This window comes from Eschrichtius robustus, chromosome 10 (assembly GCF_028021215.1).
Source record: "Eschrichtius robustus isolate mEscRob2 chromosome 10, mEscRob2.pri, whole genome shotgun sequence".
Lineage (NCBI taxonomy): Eukaryota > Metazoa > Chordata > Mammalia > Artiodactyla > Eschrichtiidae > Eschrichtius > Eschrichtius robustus.
In genome coordinates, this window is record NC_090833.1 from 37,443,668 (window position 1) to 37,468,307 (window position 24,640).

The 24,640-nt window shown below is 39.0% G+C and overlaps 1 protein-coding gene across 2 annotated transcripts in view; it reads right to left on the bottom strand.

The window, feature by feature from the left end:
* Positions 1–24,640, bottom strand: part of UNC13B (unc-13 homolog B) — a 233,920-nt gene that overhangs the window by 124,979 nt on the left and 84,301 nt on the right. For both annotated transcript variants that reach the window (XM_068551975.1, XM_068551974.1), the window contains one exon: positions 24,516–24,573. In XM_068551975.1, coding sequence (XP_068408076.1) covers positions 24,516–24,573 — 58 coding nt within the window. The remainder of the gene's footprint in view (positions 1–24,515; positions 24,574–24,640) is intronic.

The following is a 24,640-nucleotide window of genomic DNA, read 5'->3' on the forward strand; positions in this document are numbered from 1 at the left end:
TATATGTGAAATGATATCAACTTCAAGCACTGTACCAGCATATATTGGAAGCAACTTAAGTGTCTGTTAATAGCAATTCCAATCCTAAGTATATACCCAATAGAATTGAAAACAGGCATTCAAATACTTGCACATAATTGTTCACAGCAGCACTATTCACAATATCCAAAAGTTGGGGTAAAAAACAAATGTCCATCAACTATGAATGGACAGACAAAAGGTGGTATATCCATACAATGGAATATTCAGTCATTAAAGGAATAAAGAACTGATATGTGCTACAATTTGGAAGAATTTTAAAAACATGCTAACTGAAGAAGCCAGTCACAAAAGGTCACATACTTATAATTCCATTTACATAAAATATCCAGAATAGGTAAATCCATAGAGACACAAAGTAGATTAGTGATTGCCCAGGACATGGCATTAAGCAGGAACCAGGAGTGACTGCTTAAAGCCCACAGGGCTCCTTTAGGGGTGATGAAAACGTTTTGGATTCACATAGAGGTGAGAGCCCCACAGCGTTGAGAATGTACTAAATGTCACTGAATTATACACTTTAAAATGGTTAATATTATGTGAATGAATTTCATCTTGATTTCCAAAATGTCCATGTTAATAGGGACTGGATCCCAACATGTAGTATATATCATACATTGTTAAGTGAAAAAAAAGCAAGGCATGTAACACGGTGCAAAGCATACTACCATTTGTGAGGGTGGTAAGTGTATGTATATACTTACGTATATATACAGTAAATGGCAATAGTGGTTGCTTCCGGGCAGAAACTGAATGGCTAAAGGATAGGGTAGTGAAAAAAAACTTTGCCTCATAGCATGCACTGCATCTTTTGATATAAAAATGAACCTTATGCATGTGGTTCTTTGGAAAAAAAAATAATAAAGTGGGGCAGGAGGAATTAGCCCTAGGTTTGAGGTAATCAAGAATCAGTTCTCAGGGAACACCAGAATGATTAGGATGCTTTAACAAGAGCCAGAATAGGAGACTCAGATAAAAGTGTAAATAGTGGAAGAAAAATGGCGAAGAATGAATATGAGCTAGACCTCTGTCTTCTGGGATCTGAGAAATGAGAAGGGGTAAAGAGGAAAGTGATGAGGTGGGAGAATCTGCAGGATAGAGGCCAGCTGGCCATGCAATCCTACTTTCCTTCAGGGCATGTAGTCCTTGGTAAATAAGTGAAAGTAATCAGTGACATAAAGCTTGCTCTTCTGCTTCCACTGTTCACAGAAATAGGTCTTTAGTCATAGCCACAAAAATTTTAAGTGGCACAAAACTTTCAATCCTACAGCAGATTTAAAAGGAGAGAGGATGCTATGTGACAAGGACACTAGGTTCAGAAAGAAAAGAAAAGGCTCCCAAAAGAGTGAATCTGCCAAACTGGGCCAGCCGTGAATATCTTCACTCTTTGAAGAAAACTGTGTACAGCAGAGGGACTCAGTCCCTTCTGCAGATTAGCAAGTACAACTTTGACATCACTCTACTCCCTCTAAGCCAATATGCTCAGCATATAATTTGGCATTTTTAAAATCCTTTCCCCATACTTTTCATTTATCCTACTACGAACAAGCCTTCCTTTCAATCAATACATCTCAATTAGCTCCTTAAAAGTCATCTCTAAACTCATCTCCTTGGAAAGCCTTTTTGAACAAACTTATGCCATTCTTTACTATTTGCTTATTCCGTGCCACCTCAGCACTATACTCTCTCTTTCCAAGTTATTACTATGCACCCGCTGAAGGTCATTAGTTAAATAACATTCAAGGTGCTGCATTTGTGTATTTGTCCTCTTCTCACCTGTGTCTAGTTTATGAGCCAGGTCTCCCGATTTTTTGCATCCTCCCATTAATTCTTCCTTGGACCCCACAAATATACTCTCTGGTCTATGTATCTACTCAGTAAGGACAAGAATACTCCAAGAAAATAGAGAAACCTTTAGGAAGGAAGAAACAAAAAGATGTGATGGATAAACTTGTACTTAGGAGCCTTGGACTTCTTTTCTGTAAAGCTTGTCTGGAGTCTCAAAGCTTCACAAGAGAAATTAAGGAAAATATGACAATTCTCTTTCTGTCTGGCATCTGCTAAAAAGTCTTCATTTCTACTAAGGATAAACATGAGCACTCTCATGCTTATAAATTACCTTACAACATAGCTAACAAAGCTTTAGCTATTGTCGACCTCACATCTCAGTTACCAGAATATGAGTGTAGCAGCCTTAAATACAGAAGGATCCTAGGAATCTACAAGCTCTGGAGAAAATAAATTTCCAACCCTCCAAAAAAAGAATGCTATCTTCCAGCAAATACTGCAAATTACACTCTTTTTCAATAATAACTGTTTTCCTTTTTTTTTCCCAGAAAGGCCAAATTGTTTTTCCCTAAAATCCAGGTAGGATGAAGTCTCTCAGGCACAAACAACCAGGCTTCATTCCCTGGTATCTAACACATCAGAGAGTGAGACTAATAGCTGTGCAGATTCCAAAAGAAACAGAAGACCATGTCCCTACCTCCTGCAATTCACCAGGCTTGTGGAGAAAAAAAAATCCTGTCACTCGGGGAGCAATGGAAAGTCTAAGAAAGTTTAGAGTACATTACTAAACTCTATTAGAAAATAATGGGTGATGGGCTCATGGGTAGTAGTTCCATTATTATGCTCCCAAACTTATATATATTACATGTATTCTTTCACATATTCAAATAATCCATAATTAAAATTTTAATTTTTTAAAAATTAAAATGTTGGAAGAGTACACACTAAACTGTGAAAAGTAGTTATCTCATAGTAGATTGGACGGGGGTATTACAGAGAAATTTTTCATTTTCTATATTATACATTTATGAATCATTTTAAGATTTTTGTAGTGAAAATGTTGTGTTTCTCTTTTTTTAAGTTTAAAATAAAAGGCACTGATTTAGTATGCTGGAAAAAAATTCTTCACAACACCATGCAAAGTGACTACCAAGAATTCAAACTCAGTGAGGAAACTAACACATTCTGTGAAAATAAACTGCAGGAAGTTCTTAACCCAGTAACAAATGTGTGAAAGTCATTCTAGGAGGGTGAATGAGGACAGAGGAAATATTCCTATTGTATTCAAGGCCAGGATTTCAGGGAAACAGACTTTTGCCCTGGAAAGCAACCCAGAAAGTAAGCCATCTATTTCCCTATGGTTTCAATAAATTCTTAAAACATAGTAAGAATCCAAAAGAGTCACCGATCAAGAAGTATGCAAATCTCAAATATAGTAAGCTATGAAAATTTTATTGTAGTAAATGGTACGCAAGACCAATTCAAAGGATGGAAAGAAAAATCAAAAGATATCTCTGATGTATATATGTATGTTTAGACAAGTGTAAAACCTCTCAAATGACTCATAAGAAACTGCTAATGACGACTGTGAGGAGAGGGTCCAAACAGCTGGGTACGGGAATGGAAGGGACACCATTTTCTGTATTCCTTTTAACATTAAAATTTTTGGTACCAGTATACATATTATCTATTCGATAAATGAATTAATTTTAAAATAAAAAGGCAGGGACTTCCCTGGTGGCGCAGTGGTTAAGAATCCACTTGACAATGCAGGGGACAGGGTTTGATCCCTGGTCCAGGAAGATCCCACATGCCACGTAGCAACTAAGCCCATGTGCCACAACTACTGAGCCTGCACTCTAGAGCCCGGAAGCCACAGCTACTGAAGCCCGCGCACCTAGAGCCCACGCTCTGCAACAAGAGAAGCCACTGTGGCATCTACATATATACACTACCAAATGTAAAACCGATAGCTAGTGGGAAGCAGCTGCATGGCACAGGGAGATCAGCTCGGTGCTTTGTGACCACCTAGAGGGGTGGGATAGGGAGGGTGGGAGGGAGGGAGACGCAAGAGAGAAGGGATATGGGGATATATGTATATGTATAGCTGATTCACTTTGTTATAAAGCAGAAACTAACACACCACTGTGAAGCAATTATACTCCAATAAAGATGTTTAAAAAAATTACAAAATTAAAAAAAGAGAAGCCACCACAATGAGAAGCCTGTGCACCTCAAGGAAAAGTAGCCCCTGCATGCCACAACTAGAGAAAGCCCACGCGCAGCAACGAAGACCCAACACAGACAAAAAATAAATTATAATTAATTAATTAATTAATTAAAAAACAAAAAGGCAGTAGCCAATGTGTTTCTGAACAGCAAAATATTGGGTTGGCCAAAAATTCCTTTGGTTTATAAGTAAAAATAAAAGATAAATTTTTCATTTTCACCAAGAACTTTATTGAACAACATATTCACCCTTTTATTCCACTACCTTCTGCCATTTTTCAGGCAACCTTATAATTCCATCTTCCCAAAACTTTTTATCTTTTTGAGCAAAGAACTGTTCTAGGTGCCTTTTACAATCTTCCAGGGAATTGAAATTTTTTCCATTAAGAGAATTTTGTAAAGACTGAAATAAATGGAAATCCAAAGGTGCAATGTCTGGTGAATACGGTGGATGAATCAGAAATTCCCAGCCAAGCTGTAACAGTTTTTGCCTGGTCATCAAAGAACCATGTGGTTTTGCGTCGTCCTGATGGAAGATTATGTGTCTTCTGTTGACTAATTCTGGACACTTTTTGTCGAGTGCTGCTTTCAGTTGGTCTAATTGGGAGCAGTACCTGCTGGAATGAATTGTTTGGTTTTCCGGAAGGAGCTCATAATAGAGGACTCCCTTCCAATCCCACCATATACACAACATCACCTTCTTTGAAGACCAGCCTTTGGTGTGGTTGGTGGTGGTTCATTTCTCTTGCCCCACAATCTCTTCTGTTCCATATTATTGTACAGTATCCACTTTTCATCACCCATCACAATTTGTTTTAAAAACGGAACGTTTTCATTACATTTAAGTAGAGATTCGCATGCGGAAATACGGTCAGGAAGGTTTTTTTCGCTTAACTTACGTAGAACCCAAATATCCAAGCGATTAACATAACCAAGCCGGTGCAAATGATTTTCAACGCTTGATTTGGATATTTTGAGTGTGTCTGCTATCTCCCGCGTGGTATAACACTGATTGTGGTCAATTAATGTCTCGATTTGATCGCTATCAACTTCAACTGGTCTACCTGACTATGGAGCATTGTCCAGAAAGAAATCTCAAGCATGAAACTTTACAAACCACTTTTGGCAGGTTCGATCAGTCACAGCACCTTCTCCATACACCGCACAAATCTTTTTTTTTTTGCCTTTCAGTTGCGTTTTTACCTTTCTTGAAATAATAAAGCATAATATGCTGAAAATGTTTTCTTCCATCTTCAATATTAAAATGGCTACACAAAAATTCACCAATTTTGATGTTTTCTTTTTAAATGCACGCTGATATGACAGCTGTCACAATACGATCTAACAGAATTGCTTTGAAAGAAGTTAAAGACAACTAGGCACTACTAGAGCCATCTTACGGAAAAAAACCAAATGAACTTTTTGGCTAACCCAATAGACCCCATGAGATTTTTGCCATCAAGGGGTTGTACAGTGGAAAGAACATGGACCTTAGAGTCAAACGGAAGTTTTAACCCCAGTTCACCCACTTCCTAGAAATAAGTGATGCAGAAAAAGATAACCGGTTGGGAGATCTGAAAAAAATCTCTCCATGCTGCTCTTCCCAATACCATGTAAAGTGGCTACCAAGAATTCATAACTAACAAGGAAACCAATATATTCTGCAACTTTTAATCACAGCTGACTTGAGAAAGCAGAATTTTAACCTAGAGGGCAATAAACAGAACCCTCAAAATCCATGATATATATTGAAATTCACATTATGACAAAAACGACTGTGAAAGTTATAGAGTTAAAACATTTCTTTTATGAGGTAACACTGCAATGGATAGAGCTAAAGGTCAGCTGGTGTAGGGACTAAACAGCCCACTTATAAAGCCTTGAACTTATGAATAGCATAAGTATTATATTATGCTTTTGAGGAGTAGATAAATTTGTATTTAAATGCAGGGTGGCAGTGTCCCAGAGGAGACTGAGGTACAGGATTGAGTTTAATAATTTCTCCGGTCTCCCAGGACTATCTTGGGTACCTATACCCCAATTTCAGTGCAGGGCATGGTTTAGAAAGCTAATAGAAATCCTGACAACTCAATATCAGAAAAACAAACAACTTGATTTAAAAATGGGCAGACATTTTTCCAAAGAAGACATACAGATGGCCAACAGACACATGAAAAGATGCTCAACATCACTAATCATCAGGAAAATGCAAATCAAAACAATCTCACACCTGTCATAATGGCTATTATCAAAAAGATAAGAAACAAGTGTTGGTGAGAATGTGGAGAAAAGAGAACCATCGTGCACTGTTGGTGGGAATGTAAATTGGTGCAGTCACCATGGAAAACGGTTCCCAAAAAAATCTAAAAAGAGAACTACCAATGTTCCCCAAAAATCTAAAAATAGAACTACCAAATAGAAAACAAAAACACTAATTCACCATGTTTACAGCAGCATTATTTACAATTGCCAAAATATGGAAGCAACCTAAGTGTCCACTGACAAATGGTTAAAGAAGATGTGGGGGGTATGTGTGTGTATACACATATATATGGTGTGTATATATTTATACACATACATGCACACAATGGAACATTACTCAGCCATTAAAAAGAATGAAATCTAGCCATTTGCAGCAATGCAAATGGACCTGGAGGGCATGATGCTAAGTGAAGTAAGTCAGACAAAGAAAAACAAATACCATATGATTTCACTTATATGTGGAATCTAAAAAACAAAACAAATGAACAAGCAAAACAAAAAGAGACTCATAGATACAGACAACAATCTGGTTGTTGCCAGAGGGGAAGAGGGTAGGGAGATAGATGAAATAGGTGAAGGGGATTAAGAGGTACAAAATTCCAGCTATAAAATAAGTAAGTCACAGGGATGTAATATACAGCATAGAGAATACAGTCAATAATATTATAACAACTTTGTATGGTGACAGATGGTAACTAGATTTATTGTGGTCATCATTTCATAATGTATAAAAATACCGAATCACTATGTTATACACCTGAAACTAATATAATATTGTACGTTAATTATAATTCAATAAATAAAATAAAAATTTTAATAATTAAAAAAAGAAGTTCTAGCAGACCGTGCTAATGTCTTTTTTTAAATTTATTTTTATTGGAGTATAGTTGCTTTATAATGTTGTTTTAGTTTCTACTGTACAGCAAAGTGATCAGCTATAGGTATACATATATCCCCCCCTTTTTTTGGGTTTCCTTCCCATTTAGGTCATCACAGAACATTGAGTAGAGTTCCCTGAGCTATACAGAAGGTTCTCATTAGTTATTTATTTTATACATAGTATCAGTAGTGTATATATGTTGATCCCAATCTCCCAATTCATCCTACCCACCCCCCTTGGTATACATACGTTTGTTTATCCATACGTTTGTTCTCTCTGTGTCTCTATTTCTGCTTTGCAAATAAGATCATCTATACCAGTGGTCCCCAACCTTTTTGGCACCAGGGACCAGTTTCGTGGAAGACAATTTTTCCACAGATCGGTGGGGGGATGATGGTTTTGGGATGATTCAAGCACATTACATTTATTGTGCACTTTATTTCTATTATTATTACATTGTAATATATAATGAAGTAATTATACAACTCACCATAATGCAGAATCAGTGGGAGTCCTGAGCTTGTTTTCACTTGCCACTCACTGATACGGTTTTGATATGAGTCTGCAAGCAACTGATTTATCATGGTCTGTGTGCAGTCAAACCTCTCTGCTAATGATAATCTGTATTTGCAGCCACTGCCCAGTGCTAGCATCACCACCTCAGCTCCACCTCAGATCATCAGGCATTAGATTCTCATAAGGAGCGGGCAACCTAGATCCCTCGCATGTGCAATTCACAGCAGGGTTTGAGCTCCTATGAGAATCTAATGCTGCCACTGATCTGACAGGAGGCGGAGCTCAGGCAGTAATGCAAGCGATGGGGAGTGGCTGTAAATACAGATGAAGCTTCGCTTGCTCGCCTGCTGCTCACCTCCTGCTGTGCGGCCCAGTTCCTAACCGGTCTGTGGCCCGGGGGGTTGGGGACCCCTGATCTATACCATTTGTGCTAATGTCTTGAAGGGGCCTGCCATGGAACAGCAACATGACACTGCAAAAGGATATAGAGGATAGGCTGGGTTCTGTCCCTCCAAAAGTTATGGTAAGCGATTCTTTATCCCTTCAAGAAAGGTCTACCTACTACATGCTCTTGAAAGCTAATACTAGTTGTGACTGTGAGGTCACTAAGTTCTCTAACAGATGGATCTCTTGATAGGCAGGGGCTATCAGCATGGTGGCTACTGTCATCTGGAAAATACGTAATACAGAAAACAAATTGCTAAAGAACAGACTACAGGATCTGGTACCAGCCAAGCTTCCTTTTTATCTGGAGCTGTGCAAGATAGTTAGGTCTGATGGTCAGAAGTGTCAAGTCCTCTCACGTTGGTCAAGTTGGTAAAGTTGGTAAAGTGCTAGAGTGACAGACAGTCCCATAGTTTGCTGTACATGATCATGCCTTGACACAGTGAGTATTTGCCAATTGGGTCCACTCTTTCCGGCATGGACCCACCAGAAAGAGGTGGACAAAATTTCATGTTCTGGGCTTCCCTGGTGGCACAGTGGTTAAGAATCCGCCTGCCAATGCAGGGGACACGGGTTTGAGCCCTGGTCTGGGAAGATCCCACATGCCGTGGAGCAACTAAGCCCGTGCGCCACAACTACTGAGCCTGCACTCTAGAGCCCGTGCTCTAGAGCCCGTGCTCTGCAACAAGAGAAACCACGACAATGAGAAGCCTGCACATCACAACGAAGAGTAGCCTCTGCTTGCCTCAACTAGATAAAGCTCATGCGCAGCAACGAAGACCCAACACAGCCAAAAATAAAAACAAATAAATTAATTTAAAAAAAATTTCATGTTCTGCTAGAGTTCACCATCACCTGACTAGGAAAACAAGTCCTGTTCCTCGAGAGGCAACGAGAATACCCCACAAGCATAAATCTAGTCTTGTTTGAGGTAGGTAGAAATGGAACTAATAGCAGCATTGGCTGTACCTGCCCAGAGTTTTGTATTTGGTTGATTCTAGCAGGGGAATTACACCATCATCTGTAGAGCAGGCAGTAATCTAATCTTTCAGGTGAGGAATATCTGGTATACATATAGAATGGCCTATTTCTCTGCCTCCCCAAACAGGTAGAATATTAAAAATAAGACAAGTCATAGCATGGCAGTGGACAGTTTTGGATGGAGACCAAGAATAATATGACATAAGAGGAATATTTGAGTGTAGTGCAGACTAGGGATACAGCATGTCAGGCCTGATGGATTAAGAGTAGTGGGAAGCACTAACACCTCATGCTTCCTAAGGATCAATAATATCAGCACGATGGATCACCAGGAAATATAACACTAAGAGTTGAAAAGGAAAAAAGGGCAAGACATTTTACATAAAAGTGTCTCTTCTGGGCATGCTGGTAAAAGAAATCCTTTTGAAGTTAGTAGTGGTCAAATAAGATATCATAACAAGGTAGGCAAACTGTATTACTGACAATGCTTCTGAATGTTTGGTCACTGTTATTCATACATGTGACTAACATCCAACTGTTGTGAACTGACGCATTCGTTAAGAAAAATTTTAAACAATATGTTGAGTTATGCCCTATTTTACTAATTTAAAAGACTGATTCATACTCAGGAAATTTTGGTTTATGATCTGACACGGCACTATTAATAGGCAATATTGTAACAAAAGCAGTGAAGCAAACCTTTCATAGACAATCGGAGAAATCTCTTTGAAACATCAATGATGGGCTGTATCTCAATCAAAATTTCAAGCTCGCTTAAAGGTCATATTACAAATTAAAAAACAGGCCCCAAAACTTATTTCAGCCATAGTAATTTATTAGGAGAGACCTTACGGATATTACTAACAGAAGAGACACAACTTTAAGAGCTACTTAGAACTCTCAATGAAGGAATCACTAGTACTGTTGAACTAAAAACTGTGTCAACCTCCACAACCAACCATCATTCAATTAAATCTCAAATCCAAACTAAAAAAGTAAATCTACAATGACCTGTCTCTATATTGTCAGGCCTGGAATCTTTTTTTTAATAAATATTTATTAGTTTTTAAATTATCATAAAATAAATGCATTTGGAGAAAATTTAGAAAGTACAAAAAAGTATAAAGAAAAAAAAAATTTACCCACAATCCTACCACCAAGAGCCACTATTAAAAATATTTCCTAGGTTTTGTTCCTATGCTTATGAGTATATAATTTATTTTTTAGATAATTGGGATCCTACTTAATCAGTTTAGGTTACTCATTTTTAAAAACGTATTCACATAATTGTTTTCTGTATCTTAAAAAATTACTTAAAAACATATTATTCCATTATATGGAAATGCCACAACTACCCATTCCTCCATTAATTTTGCAATTTTTCTCCATTATAATTAAAACCTAATCATAAATCTCCCTTTGCATCTCAAGTTGTTTTCCCTGAATAGTTCCTAGAAGTGAAATTACTGAGTTAGAAGGGTTGTACTAATTTACACACCCTGGCAGAATATGTGAGTACTCATCTCATCAAGTCCTTGCCAGATGCTGATTCACTTTTGATTCATTTCTCAATTGCAGCCAGTGATACTGTCACTGATAATACAGTGGGTGGGCAAAGCAGACATGTATAAAAATTGAATGTAGCAGAAAGTTGTAGAACTTAGTAGTCATAAGACTATTTGGTGTGGCAACACTGTGCTGCTGCATTCCTTGACAAGACATAGGTATAAATATCCTTACTTTGATAGATTGAAGTCTGAAGATTGAAGTTTGAATACCTTGATTTCTAAATACCGTCCCCCACTAAAAGGAGCCAGGGTTCATTGGAGAAATGCCTTATTCTAGAACTGAGGCAGAGAAAGGACAAGATGAGCCTGGAACATCTTATACCAGGAAAGGAAGGAAATGGTCAAAAAAATGACGGGGTCACATCAAAAGAACACAGGATCTGATTTTAAAGGGACTCCCATAGGCCAAATTTGGGACAATGTGAGCATCAAAGAGAATGACAGAACTGGATTATAAAACATTGAGTTAAAAAAAGAATTCATGGGCTTCCCTGGTGGCGCAGTGGTTGAGAATCTGCCTGCCAATGCGAGGGACACGGGTTCGAGCCCTGGTCTGGGAGGATCCCACATGCCGCGGAGCGACTGGGCCCGTGAGCCACAATTACTGAGCCTGCGCGTCTGGAGCCTGTGCTCCGCAACGAGAGAGGCCGCGATAGTGAGAGGCCCGCGCACTGCGATGAAGAATGGCCCCCACTTGCCGCAACTGGAGAAAGCCTTCACACAGAAACGAAGACCCAACACAGCCATAAATAAATAAATAAATAAATAAATAAATAAAATATTAAAAAAAAAAAAACTTTAAAAAAAAAAAAAAGACAGTGCTGAAATTTAAAAAAAAAGAATTCATGAGTCCATAGTGATAGTCATAAAAAAGGAGGATAGGAGAGGGAAAGCTCTTTACAGAAGATTGACAGCTGTAAAGCAACTATACTCCAATAAAAATTAATTAAAAAATGGTTGAGGGTTTTGAACCCAGAAAAAAAAAAAAAGACTGACCGCTACTCGATGTAAAGGCATGATAGAAAACCATTATTTTGTGACCAGCAATGTATTGAATAATAATAAATTAAGGCCATAATCATAATAGATTCTAAAATTAATGGATGAAAGGCTATGAGAAAATAGGTTATACACACACAGTCTCAAAGTATTACCCACCTAGCCCCAACAGTTTACTTATTAATTACAAAGTGGAAAAAATACCTTAACAGTGGAGAGATCTGGATAACATCATCCGAACTAATAATTAACATAAGCATCACAAATAAAGGAACAAACTGACATCAGCTCTGCAGTAACCAGAACTAATTATGAAGAAACAATCAGACAAATCCAAATTTTAGGAAATTCTGAAAGGCAATTTAACTGGATCCTTGTCAGCTGTCCAGCAGAATGTTTATGCTGATGTGGGAATAAACAACCTTTTGGGAGAGCAGTTGTTGGTGAAGAGAGGTTACACAGTCCCTTCTCCTGTTTCTCCTCTCTGATTCCAAGTGAGGAGAAGTTCCAAGATTCACAGACTGGGGTTGCTTGCAAGAATGGGAGCCAGACAGGTTGGAGGTCTACTTGGGTGGAAGAATTGTTGATCTGAACCCTGTACCTACCTAAGTAGACAAAAAGGACTGGAGAGACGAAGCAGAGCTGGGAGATAGAGAATAGAATGAAATTGCCTTTGTTTCTCGGAGCAAGAATAAGTGAGCTCCTCAGGAGTCAAATAAATTTTGTGGAATGTGGTTGGGCCTAAGCTGTCTTGATATTCCCCCCATTCAAAAAGCCTCTATGGGCTTTCCTGGTGGTGCAGTGGTTAAGAATCCGCCTGCCAATGCAGGGGACACGGGTTCAAGCCCTGGTCCGGGAAGATCCCACGTGCCACGGAGCAACTAAGCCCATGTGCCACAATTACTGAGCTTGCACTCTAGAGCCCGCGAGCCACAACTACTGAGCCAGCATGCTGCAACTACTGAAGCCCGCGCGCCTAGAGCCCGTCCTCTGAAAAAAAAAGCCTCTTTGTGATAGGATACCAGCAGCAGCAAGCTAAGTACATCTGTTGGTGGAAGAAGTCAATAGTGGATGAAAGAGGCTGAACCAGAGCAATCTCTCACATCCAGGAACTGGACCCTGAAGAGTACTCTGAGGTAACTTCTGGAGAGTCACAAATGTACCTCAATGAGAGAACAAGCATTCACCTACCCAAGAGAGGACAGGAAGAATCAAGCAGTATCAACCAGACAGGCAGCAACAACCAAAAAGAGAGGCTCAAGACCTCTCCTAGGAGGACTGATGTTACTGTTCTTAGAAAACAGAAACATCTTCAGAATCTCAATGTATGTCTTACCTATCCATGAAGACTGCTCCAAACACTGACTTAGTGTGAGAATAAGACATTGCAGTGAAGTGACTGCTCATGGCATAGGTATGTCTTTGTGTAATGGCATTCACTGAAATATCCCAGATGGCCTCTAGTCCTTGGTCTTTAGTACACAGGAAACACTTGAGACCTCTCTTAATCCTGCCCAAGTGGCTTCATTAGAACCAGAGTCTCACTTGCTACTTCTAGAGAGCCCAGGACTCATTCTGCAGCATGTGCGACTTGTTAGAGCATGGGAATCTCAATAGGGACCCACTGGCCTAGAGATAGCATCCAGCCATTCCCTCTTTGGAGTCCTACTGTTCACTAGTACCACCCAGAAAGTAGACACAAGGTCCCAATGTGTCTACTCTGGTCAACCTTCTCTCCTCTCACTCAAGTCAAGGAAGGCTTCTCTTACTCAGGAATAGGGATATTATGGTGAATCTCTGCTTCTTCCCATAACAGTTATTCAAAACATTTTGAACATTCCCCTCAAGTCCTAGGCTTTCAGTTACTAAAGCCCCGAAGACCATTTCTTCAGCTCTTGCCTTCCATATCTTTCCCTGAAGTAATGGGAACAAGAACTAGCAATAACACAGGGGATAAAAAAAACATGTGGACATAATGTAATATCACCCTATGACATATCTACATATATTACAGTTACCAAAGGAGACTAAAATATCCTAAGATAAAAGTGAATGCGAAGTGTTTTTACTGAATGTTAAATTCACCATCAGAAAGGTTTGGCCCCAAAGAAAACATTGGGAAGAAGCATATAGTTCGCCCCAATACTTTTAAAGAATCTCATCATTTTTAAGATGTAATTGGGGCCAAAGAAACTTTCATATCAAAGATAAGAGTAAGGGTTTCTTTAGAGCAGTAGCCCAGTGATTTCTGAAAATATTTTGAAGACATGTCACAAGTGAATGCAGAGAACTGACCCTAGCGGAGAAGATAGTGGAGGGACCACCCACATGAAGAAATCTCAGGACTAGGAAGTTATAGGGTCCCATGATATTACAGCTAAAAGAGTCCTAGAGATCATTTATACCAACTCTCCCATTTTACACATCAAGAAATTGAAATAGACAATGGAAAGACTTCCAAAGTCTCTCAGAGAGACAGCAGCAAACCCACATCTAGAACAAGGATTCAACTACTCCATTACTCTTGTTAATAACCTTTAACTATTAAAACTAGTACATTGTTAAGTATTTAGAAAATGTAAGAAATGCAAAAAAGGGGTTTAAAAAGTCATAATCCCACATATCAGAGACAAATTTGGTTAGTATTTTAGTGTTTCTCTTTCTAGGTATTCTCCCCCTAATTGTACAGATATATTTACAATAAGTATATTAGTCTGCTCAGACTGCCATAACAAAATACCATAGACTAGGTGGCTTAAACAACAGAAATTAATGTTCTCAGTCTCTGGAGGCCAAAAAGCCAAAGATCAAGGTTCTAGCAGAGTTCAGTGAGAACTCTCTTCCTAGCTTGCAAATGGCTACCTTCTCACTGTATCCTCACATGGCAGAGAGAGCACTGTGGTCTCTTCCTCTTTTTAAGAGGGCACCAGCCTTATCAGATTAGGGCTCAACCCTTATGACTTCATTTAACCTACAACTCCTCTTCACAGGTTCTATCTCCAAATACAATCACACTGGGAGTTAGGGCTTCAACATATGAATTTTAGGGGGACACAATTCAGCCCTAGCATTCTGCCTCTGGTCCCCCAAAATTCATGTCCTTATAACATGCAAAATACATTCATTCTATTCCATCAGCCCCGGAAGTCTTAACTCATTCCAGCATCAACTCTAAAGTCCAAAAACTCATTTAAATATCAACTAAATTATATATGAGTAAGAATCCAGTTATGATTCATCCTGAGGCAAAATTCCTCTCCAGCTGTGAACCTGTGAAACCAAACATGTGCTTCCAAAATGCAATGGTGGGACAGAAAGATAATCCCACTCCACAAGGGAGAAGTAGGAAAGAAGAAGTGACAGGTCCCAAGCAAGTCCAAAACCTAGCAAGGCAAATTCCATTAGATCTTAAGTCTACAGAATAATTCTCTTCGGTTCAATGACACACCTTCCACTGGGGTGGCATTGTCACTCACTCAGCTCTACAGAGTGGCCCTGGCCCCATAGCTCTCTGTGGTGGCCACCCTTTGAAACAAAAGGAAACATCTCTGTCCCTTGGGCCTGTGCTAAGACTGGCAGCCCTGATATTCTCCAAATCACCTTCCGGGTCACTCTTGCCTTTCCTCAATAGCACACGTTTACGTCAAATAACTCTATGATCTAGTCTTGTAGAATCCAAGAAATCCAACAGCCTTCCTTCATTCCATCCCTCTTTCTCTGTCCCCTTTAGTTGAAACTGGCAATGTCTCTGCTGGTATAATTCCATCTCTATTCCTGGCTTCTGCTGATGGCTGGTTTAGTCCATGAGTCACACCCATGATCTCTTTAGTGTTTTCTTCAGAACAAGATTTCTCATTTTTCACAATATATAGGCTAAGGATAGGCTAAGAATTTCCAAATCTCCAAGTTCTGGTTCCTTTTTACTTAACAATTCCTTCTTCAATTCAACCCTCTCCTCTTGCATTTTATTACAAGCAGTAAGGAAGACCCAAGCCACACCTTCATTGCTTAGCTTAGAAATCTCCTCTGCTAAACACCCAATTTGATCACTTATAAACTCTACCTTTCACAAAGCACTCGAACAATTCAGCCAAGTTCATTGCCACTTTATAACAAGGATCACCTTTCCTCCGGTTTCCAATAAACCGTTCCTCATTTCCATCTGACACTTCTCCAGAACAGCCTTTAACATCCATATTTCTGCCAAGAGTCCCTTCATAGCAACCTTGGCTCTTTCTAGCATGCACCTCAGAATCCTTCCAGCCTTTTTGCCCATTACCCAAACTTCCAAAGCCACTGTCACAATTTTAGGTATTTGTTGCAGCAGCACCCCACCTCTCAGCACCAAAATCTGTACTAGTCTGCTCAGCTGCCATAACAAAATACCACAGACTAGGTGGTTTAAACAACAGAAATTTGTATCCCACAAGTTTAAAGGCTAGGAAGTCCAAGATCACGGTGCCGGCTGATTTGCTTCCTGATGAAAGTTCTCTTTCTGGCTTGCAGATGGCCACCTTCTTGCTATGTCCGCACACGGAAAGCTCTGTTGTCTCCTCCTTTTCTTAAGAGGGTATCAGTCCTATCAGATTAGAGCCTCATTCTTATGATCTCATTTAACCTATATCATCTCCTCACAGGCCCTATCACCAAATACTGGGGGCTAGAGCTTCAACATATGAATTTTAGGGGTATGCAAAAACTCTTAAGTTACATATGTACATATGTATATACATATACACATACACATATACAAAGGGTAAGAGTTTTGTATACTTTCTAACTTAGTTTCATGAAAATTTCCCCAATACATTATTCAAAGAATATTCAAATCTTATGACTATTATCATTTACTGTTGTTTAACTATTAAGTCATTTTCAAATTTTGCTATTTAAATAATTTTGCAATGAACATCTTTCTATACAAATCCTTGTCTGTTTCTTGATTATTTAGGACAAATTTCCAGAAATTCAACTGTTGAATCAAAGGTCATGAATTTTTAAAGGCTCTTGGTATGTATTGCCAAATGGTTTCCCAGAAACCTGTACTAGTGTACACTGCCATCTGCAGTAGACATTATAGAATAAAATATTTTTCTGATTGAAAAAAAAAAGTGTCATAAATGACTAAAAAGGCAAGTTTTTTTTTAATTAAAGGAGTCAAAGATTCAGGACAACCAAATAAAAATGTGTGATTCTTGATTAGATCATACGCTGGTGGGGGAGGATGGCTATAAAAATACTTGGGGGACAATTGGGGAATTCTGAATATGAACTGTATATTAGATATTATTGTAGCAATGTTAAATTTCTTGATTCTGATAATGGTATTTTAGTTATATAGACGGTTCTATCTCTTAGGAGACACATGCTGATGTGTCATAAAGTCTGAAGCTTATATTCAAATGATTCAGAAAATACACATGTGTATTTTTACATATGTATATAGGGGGACAGAAATGGGAAAGAGTGGTAGGGAGGAAGAGAAGCAAATGTGGCAAGATGTTAATTACTGAATCTAGTAAAGGGTAAATGCCACTTTCCTTTTTAAACTTACAGTTTAAAATTTTTCAAAAAAAAATATATTAGAGAGTGTCTCCCCACAACTACGGCGCCTGCCGGCAGCTGGTGAAGGGCTCTGACCCCCAAGGAGACGGGAGGAACCCCAGAGTGAGCCAGTAGGACGTAGGGGGACCAAGGGGAGAGGAGAAGTGGAGGCCAGACAAGATGGGTGCCCCTGAGGCCAGGGAGATCAGGAGAGGCAGGTGGGAGGCAGTCTGGCCCACTCAGGCCACAGAGCCTGCTGAGTTCCCAAGCTGCTTCCCCCCAAGCCCCGTGCAGGCTGCGTGGGTCCTGGGGGCACAGGAAGGAGGCCGAGGGGAGAATAGGAGAGGTAAGCGGGAGGGGCCATCCTGGAGGAGCAGAAGAGGAGAGGAGAGTGACTGCCCCGCCCACTCAGGCCCAGGGAGCCTACTGAGCTCCCAGGGCGATCCCCTGCCCTCCAAGCCCCCTCCAGGCTGTGTGGGTCTTTCTGGGCATAGGAGGGAGGCCGGGGAGATCAGGAGAGGCAGGCGGGAGGGGCCCTCCCAGACCCCAGACTGGAGTGGCGAGAGAGGAGGGCATTTGCCCCGCCCACTCGAGCCCAGGAACCCTGCTGGGCTCCCAGGTGAGGTCCCCTGCCCTCTGAGAGCAGGGGTGGGGGGCACACCTGGGCCCCTACTGTTCCTTGAGCCTAAGCCCCACCCCACACAGCCCCCAGGGCCTTTTCCAACCCTGTGAGTCCTGAGCCTTGGCCCCACCCACCACCCAAACCTCACCCTTGCTTAGGCCCCGCCCTCCACAGCCAAGGCCTTCCCCCAAAACCCTTTTTTTTTTTCTTTCCCTCCTCCTCTTTTTTACTATTGTGGTACTGATGTACCTTCCGGTTGTTGATTCATCTATATTTTTATTTTTACATTCTTTCTAACATATCTGTTAGTTTCCTAGTCTAATTTTATTTTTTACTTTGTTATTGTTCTCTTTTTTTTTTTTTTGCCAGCTCAGGGTCAGGCAGAAGTTCCTGCAGTGGGAGCTCCAAGTCCGAACCACTGGACTAACAGAGAACCTCAGACCCCAGGGAATATTCATTGGAGTGAGGTCTCACGGAGTTCCTCATCTCAGCACAAAGACCCAGCTCTACCCAACAGCCTACAAACTCCAGTGTTGGAAGCCTCAGGCCAAACAACCAGTAAAACAGGAACACAATCCAGCTCATAAAAAAAAAAAAAAAAATGAGACAGCAAAAAAATGTCACAGATGAAGGAGCAAGGTAAAAACCTACAAGACCAAATAAATGAAGAGGAAATAGGCAATCTACCTGAAAAAGAATTCAGAGTAATGATAGTAAAGATGATCCAGAATCTCGGAAAAAGAATGGAAGCATGGATTGAGAAAATACAAGAAATGTTTAACAAAGATCTAGAAGAACTAAAGAACAAACAAACAGAGATGAACAACACAATACCTGAAATGAAAAATACCCTAGAAGGAATCAATAACAGAATAACGGAGGCAGAAGAACAAATATGTGAGCTGGAAGACAAAACAGTGGAAATAACTGCCGAGGAGCAGAATAGAGAAAAAAGAATGAAAAGAATTGAAGACAATCTCAGAGACCTCTGGGACAACACTAAATGCACCAACATTCAAATTATAGGGGTCCCAGAAGAAGAAGAGAAAAAGAAAGGGTCGGAGAAAATATTTGAAGACATTATAGTAGAAAACTTCCTTAACATGGGAAAGGAAATAGTCACCCAAGTCCGGGAAGGACAGAGAGTCCCATACAGGATAAACCCTAGGAAAAACACACCAAGACACATATTAATCAAACTAACAAAAATTAAATTCAAAGAAAAAATATTAAAAGCAGCAAGGGAAAAACAAAAAATAACATACAAAGGAATCCCCATAAGGTTATCAGCTGATTTTTCAGTGGAAACTCTGCAGGCCAGAAGGGAGTGGCAGGATATATTTAAAGTGATGAAAGAGAATAACCTACAACCAAGATTACTCTACCCAGCAAGGATCTCATTCAGATTCGATGGAGAAGTCAAAAGCTTTTCACACAAACAAAAGCTAAGAGAATTCAGCACCACCAAACCAGCTTTACAACAAATGCTAAAGAAACTTCTCTAAGCAGGAAACACAAGAGAAGAAAAAGACCTACAAAAACAAACCCAAAACAATTAAGAAAGTGGTAATAAGAATATACATATCAATAATAACCTTGAATGTAAATGGATTAAATGCCCCAAACAAAAGACACAGACTGGCTGAATGGATACAAAAACAAGACCCATATATATGCTGTCTACAAGAGACCCACTTCAGACCTAGGGAAACATATAGACTGAAAGTGACGGGATGGAAAAAGACACTCCATGCAAATGGAAATCAAAAAATGCTGGAGTAGCAATTCTCGTATCAGATAAAATAGACTTTAAAATAAAGACTGTTACAAGAGATAAGGAGGGACACTACATAATGATTAAAGGATCAATCCAAGAAGAAGATATAACAATTATAAATGTTTATGCACCCAACATAGGAGCACCTCAATACATAAGGCAAATGCTAACAACCATGAAAGGAGAAATTGACAGTAACACAATAACAGTAGGGGACTTTAACACCCCACTTACACCAATGGACAGATCATCCAAACAGAAAATATATAAGGAAAAACAGGCTTTAAATGACACAATAGACCAGACAGATCTAGTTGATATTTATAGAACATTCCACCCAAAAGTGTCAGAATACACTTTCTTCTCAAATGCACATGGAACATTCCCCAGGACAGATCACATCTTGGGTCACAAATCAACCCTTGGAAAATATAAGAAAATTGAAATCGTATCAAGCATCTTTTCTGACCACAACGCTATGAGACTGGAAATCAATTACAGGAAAAAAACTGCAAAAAACACAAATACATGGAGGTTAAACAGTGCACTACTAAATAACCAAGAGATCACTGAAGAAATCAAAGAAATTAAAAAAATACATAGAAACAAATGACAACGAAAACACAATGACTCAAAACCTATGAGACCAAGCAAAAGCAGTTCTAAGAGGGAAGTTTATAGCAATTCAATCTCACCTCAAGAAACAAGAAAAATCTCAAACAATCTAAACCTACACTTAAAACAACTAGAGGAAGAAGAACAAAGAAAACCCAAAGTCAGTAGAAGGAAAGAAATCATAAAGATCAGAGCAGAAATAAATGAAATAGAAACGAAGAACACAATAGCAAAGATCAATAAAACTAAAACCTGGTTCTTTGAGAAGATAAACAAAATTGATAAACACTGAGCCAGACTCACCAAGAAAAAAAAGGAGAGGACACAAATCAATAAAATTAGAAATGAAAGAGGAGAAATCACAACTGACACTGCAGAAATACAAAGGATTATAAAAGACTACTACAAACAACTGTATGCCAATAAAATGGACAACCATGAAGAAATGGACAAATTCTTGGAAAGGTACAATTTTCCAAGACTGAACCAGGAAGAATTAGAAAATATAAACAGACCTATCACAAGCAATGAAATTGAAACTGTAATTAAAAATCTTCCAACAAACAAAAGTCCAGGACCAGATGGCTTCACAGGTGAATTCTATCAAACATTTAGAGACGAGCTAACACCGATACTTCTCAAACTCTTCCAAAAAACTGCAGAGGGAGAAACACTCCCAAATTCACTCTATGAAGCCACCATCATCCTGATACCAAAACCAGAAAAAAGGTATCACAAAAAAAGAAAATTATAGACCAATATCACTGATGAACATAGATGTAAACATCCTGAACAAAATACTAGCAAACAGAATCGAACAGCACATTAAAAGGATCATACACCATGATCAAGTGGGATTTATCCCAGGGATGCAAGGGTTCTTCGATATATGCAAATCAATCAATGTGCTACACCACATTAACAAATTAAGGAATAAAAACCATATGATCATCTCAATAGATGCAGAAAAAGCTTTTGACAAAATTCAATACCTATTTATGATAAAAACTCTCCAGAAAATGGGCATAGAGGGAACCTACCTTAACATAACAAAGGCCAAATATGACAAACCCACAGCAAGCATCATACTCAATGGTGAAAAGCTGAAAGCATTTCCACTAGGATCAGGAACAAGACAAGGATGTCCACTCTCACCACTCTTACTCAACATAGTTTTGGAAGTCCTAGCCACAGCAATCAGAGAAGAAAAAGAAATAAAAGGAATACAAATTGGAAAAGAAGAAGTAAAACTGTCACTATTTGCCGATGACATGATACTATACATAGAAAATCCTAAAGATGCCACCAGAAAACTACTAGAACTAATCAGTGGATTTGGTAAGGTTGCAGGATACAAAATTAATGCACAGAAATCTCTGGCATTCCTATACACCAACAACGAAAAATCAGAAAGAGAAATTAAGGAAACACTCCCATTTACCACTGCAACAAAAAGAATAAAATACCTAGGAATAAACCTGCCTAAGGAGGCAAAAGACTTGTACTCAGAAAACTATAAAACACTGATGAAAGAGATCAAAGATGACATAAACAGGTGGAGAAATAGACCATGTCTTTGATTGGAAGAATTAATATTGTGAAAATGACTATACTATCCAAAGCAATCTACAGATTCAATGCAATCCCTATCAAACTACCAACGGCATTCTTCACAGAATTAGAACAAAAAATCTTACAGTTCGTATGGAAACATGAAAGACCCCAAATAGCCAAAGCAATCTTGAGAAAGAAAAACAGAGTTGGAGGAATCAGGCTCCCCAACTTCAAACTATACCACAAAGCTACAGTAATCAAGACAGTATGGTACTGGCACAAAAACAGAAATATAGGTCAATGGAACAGGATAGAAAGCCCAGAGATAAACCCACACACATAATGGGCACCCAATTTACAACAAAGGAGGCAAGAACATACAATGGAGAAAAGACAGCCTCTTCAATAACTGGTGCTGGGAAAACTGGACAGCTACACGTAAAAGAATGAAATTAGAACACTACCTAACACCATACACAAAAATAAACTCCAAATGGATTAAAGACTTAAATGTAAGACCAGACAGTATAAAACTTTTAGAGGAAAACATAGGAAAAACACTCTTTGACATAAACCACAGCAAGATCTTTTTTGAAAAATGGTTCTGATGAACCTAGGGGCAGGACAGGAATAAAGACGCAGCCATAGAGAACGGACTTGAGGACACGGTGGGGAAGGAGAAGCTGGGACGAAGTGAGAGAGTAGCATTGACATATATACACTACCAAATGTAAAATAGATAACTAGTGGGAAGCAGCTGCATTGCACAGGGAGATCAGCTCGGTGCTTTGTGACCACCTAGAGGGGTGGGATAGGGAGGGTGGGAGGGAGGCTCAAGAGGGAGGGGATATGGGGACATGTGTATGCATATGGCTGATTCACTTTGTGTTGTGCAACAGAAGCTAACACGGTATTGTGAAGCAATTATAGTCCAATAAAGATCTATTTAAAAAAATGGTAAAAAAAAATACATATATATATTAGGGAGTAGTCAAAAGACAGGAACAGTCTATGCATATAAAAACAAATTAGCTGGTAAACATATAAAAAATGTAAGAGAATTAATAAAGTTGCTGATTATTATAGCCTCTTATTTCCTCCTGCCCTCTAGGCATTTGCTCTTTAATCACGTGAACTGCATTTCATCAAATGGACCCAGGAAGGAATGGCAAGAGAAATCTCAATCGTTCTATTTCAGGTCTCATTAGCAGTCCTGGAAAAAGATTTAAAAGATTAAAAACTCAAAATTAGCTCATTGCAATGAGTTTTGGAAATGACCTATAGACTTTAATTCACAACTTGGTCTTCAATTCAGATTCTTGTGGTCTCCCATGACCCTAAATATTTGATAAATCCTAGTTTCTAAATGGCAAAAACAAAAGTAATAAGTCATATGAAAAATAGGTTTTCTTTAAATAAAGAAAAAGTGTTGACCTCTGCCAGTGGTCTTACTTTTATCAGGAAAGTAAGTAGCCAATAGAATGGAAGGCATCCAATGGATTTATAAACCATGAATGGAGGTTTTCCTTTTCAGAAACAATATGAAGGAAATAGTATAACATAGTGGTTCAATGCATGGGCTATAGAGTCAGATTGTCTATATCTGAATATTTACTTCACCACTTACTACCTATGTGATCTGTGGCAAATAACTCAATCTCAGTTCCCTCATCTTAAAAATGAGGAAAACAGTAAAATCTATGTCTTAGGGTTGTTGTGAAGATTAAATAAGTTAGTATATTTTAGCTCTTACAGCAGCATCTGGCATACGATAAAACCTCAAAATACGTTAGCTGCTGTGGTTCTTATTATTACTAGTATTACTACAATAACTACTACCACTATCACCACCACTATCAACCTGCAGTTACTAAAAGTTTGGCATTGATTCAGAAACACCATAGCAAAACAAAAGAAACACAACATATGCACACCCACCCCCACAGGTTGAAAAAGTGAAAGAGAACTGATTTCAAGTCAGTCCTTCGGTATCTCTTCAAGCTGTTCTGAGAGAAGCTGAGAAGATACCAATATACCAACAATGCACGGCTCATTTCAAGAAGGAATTTGTGTGGTCTGGATAAGTTAATCTCAGAAGAAATGACAAGTTCTCTCACTCAGTTAATCGTTTATCAAACTTTACTGAGGCTTACTATACTATGTATCAGGTATTGAGCCAGATACTAGGAATACAAATGGAAGATTCTATACCTTTAAAAATTCTGCTTTCTTGTCAAAGAAATATACATAGATTATAATATATGATAGGTTATATGATGGATGTATGTACAGGATACTATGGAAGCAGAGGAAAGATCTAAGCTAGACTGTGGAGAAGGAGGAAACAGCATGAAGATTTCCCAGAGGGGGTAACATTTAAACTGAGTCTTAAAGGATAATAACAGATAAATGGGGACAGAATGGGAGAAATCATTCCTCCAGGGGTAAAAGCGGGCAAATGGAGAAAAAAAGAGTACCATTGCCCTACCTACAGCCACACAAAACCAAAAGATCTCTTCTTAAAGCTAAAGGACAGATAGCCATTGGCAGTGTGGGCCTGAATAAGGTATATTTCTGGAATATCTCCTGTTTATACATACCACATCTCCAACCTCCCCAACTCAAAATAAGCCACATTTGGAGAACTGACAGAAAGTTGTGATTAAGAAGAGATTCAAAGACAAGTTTCTCACTTACAACACTGGGCGGCAGCAGTAGGCAATGGTTTCCTCTGGCTTTCTTCTTGACTAGAATACTAGAGGCAGAAAGGAGAAAAAAAAAAAAACAAACATGGTAAGAGGCCCAAGTTAAGAAGAAGGAGA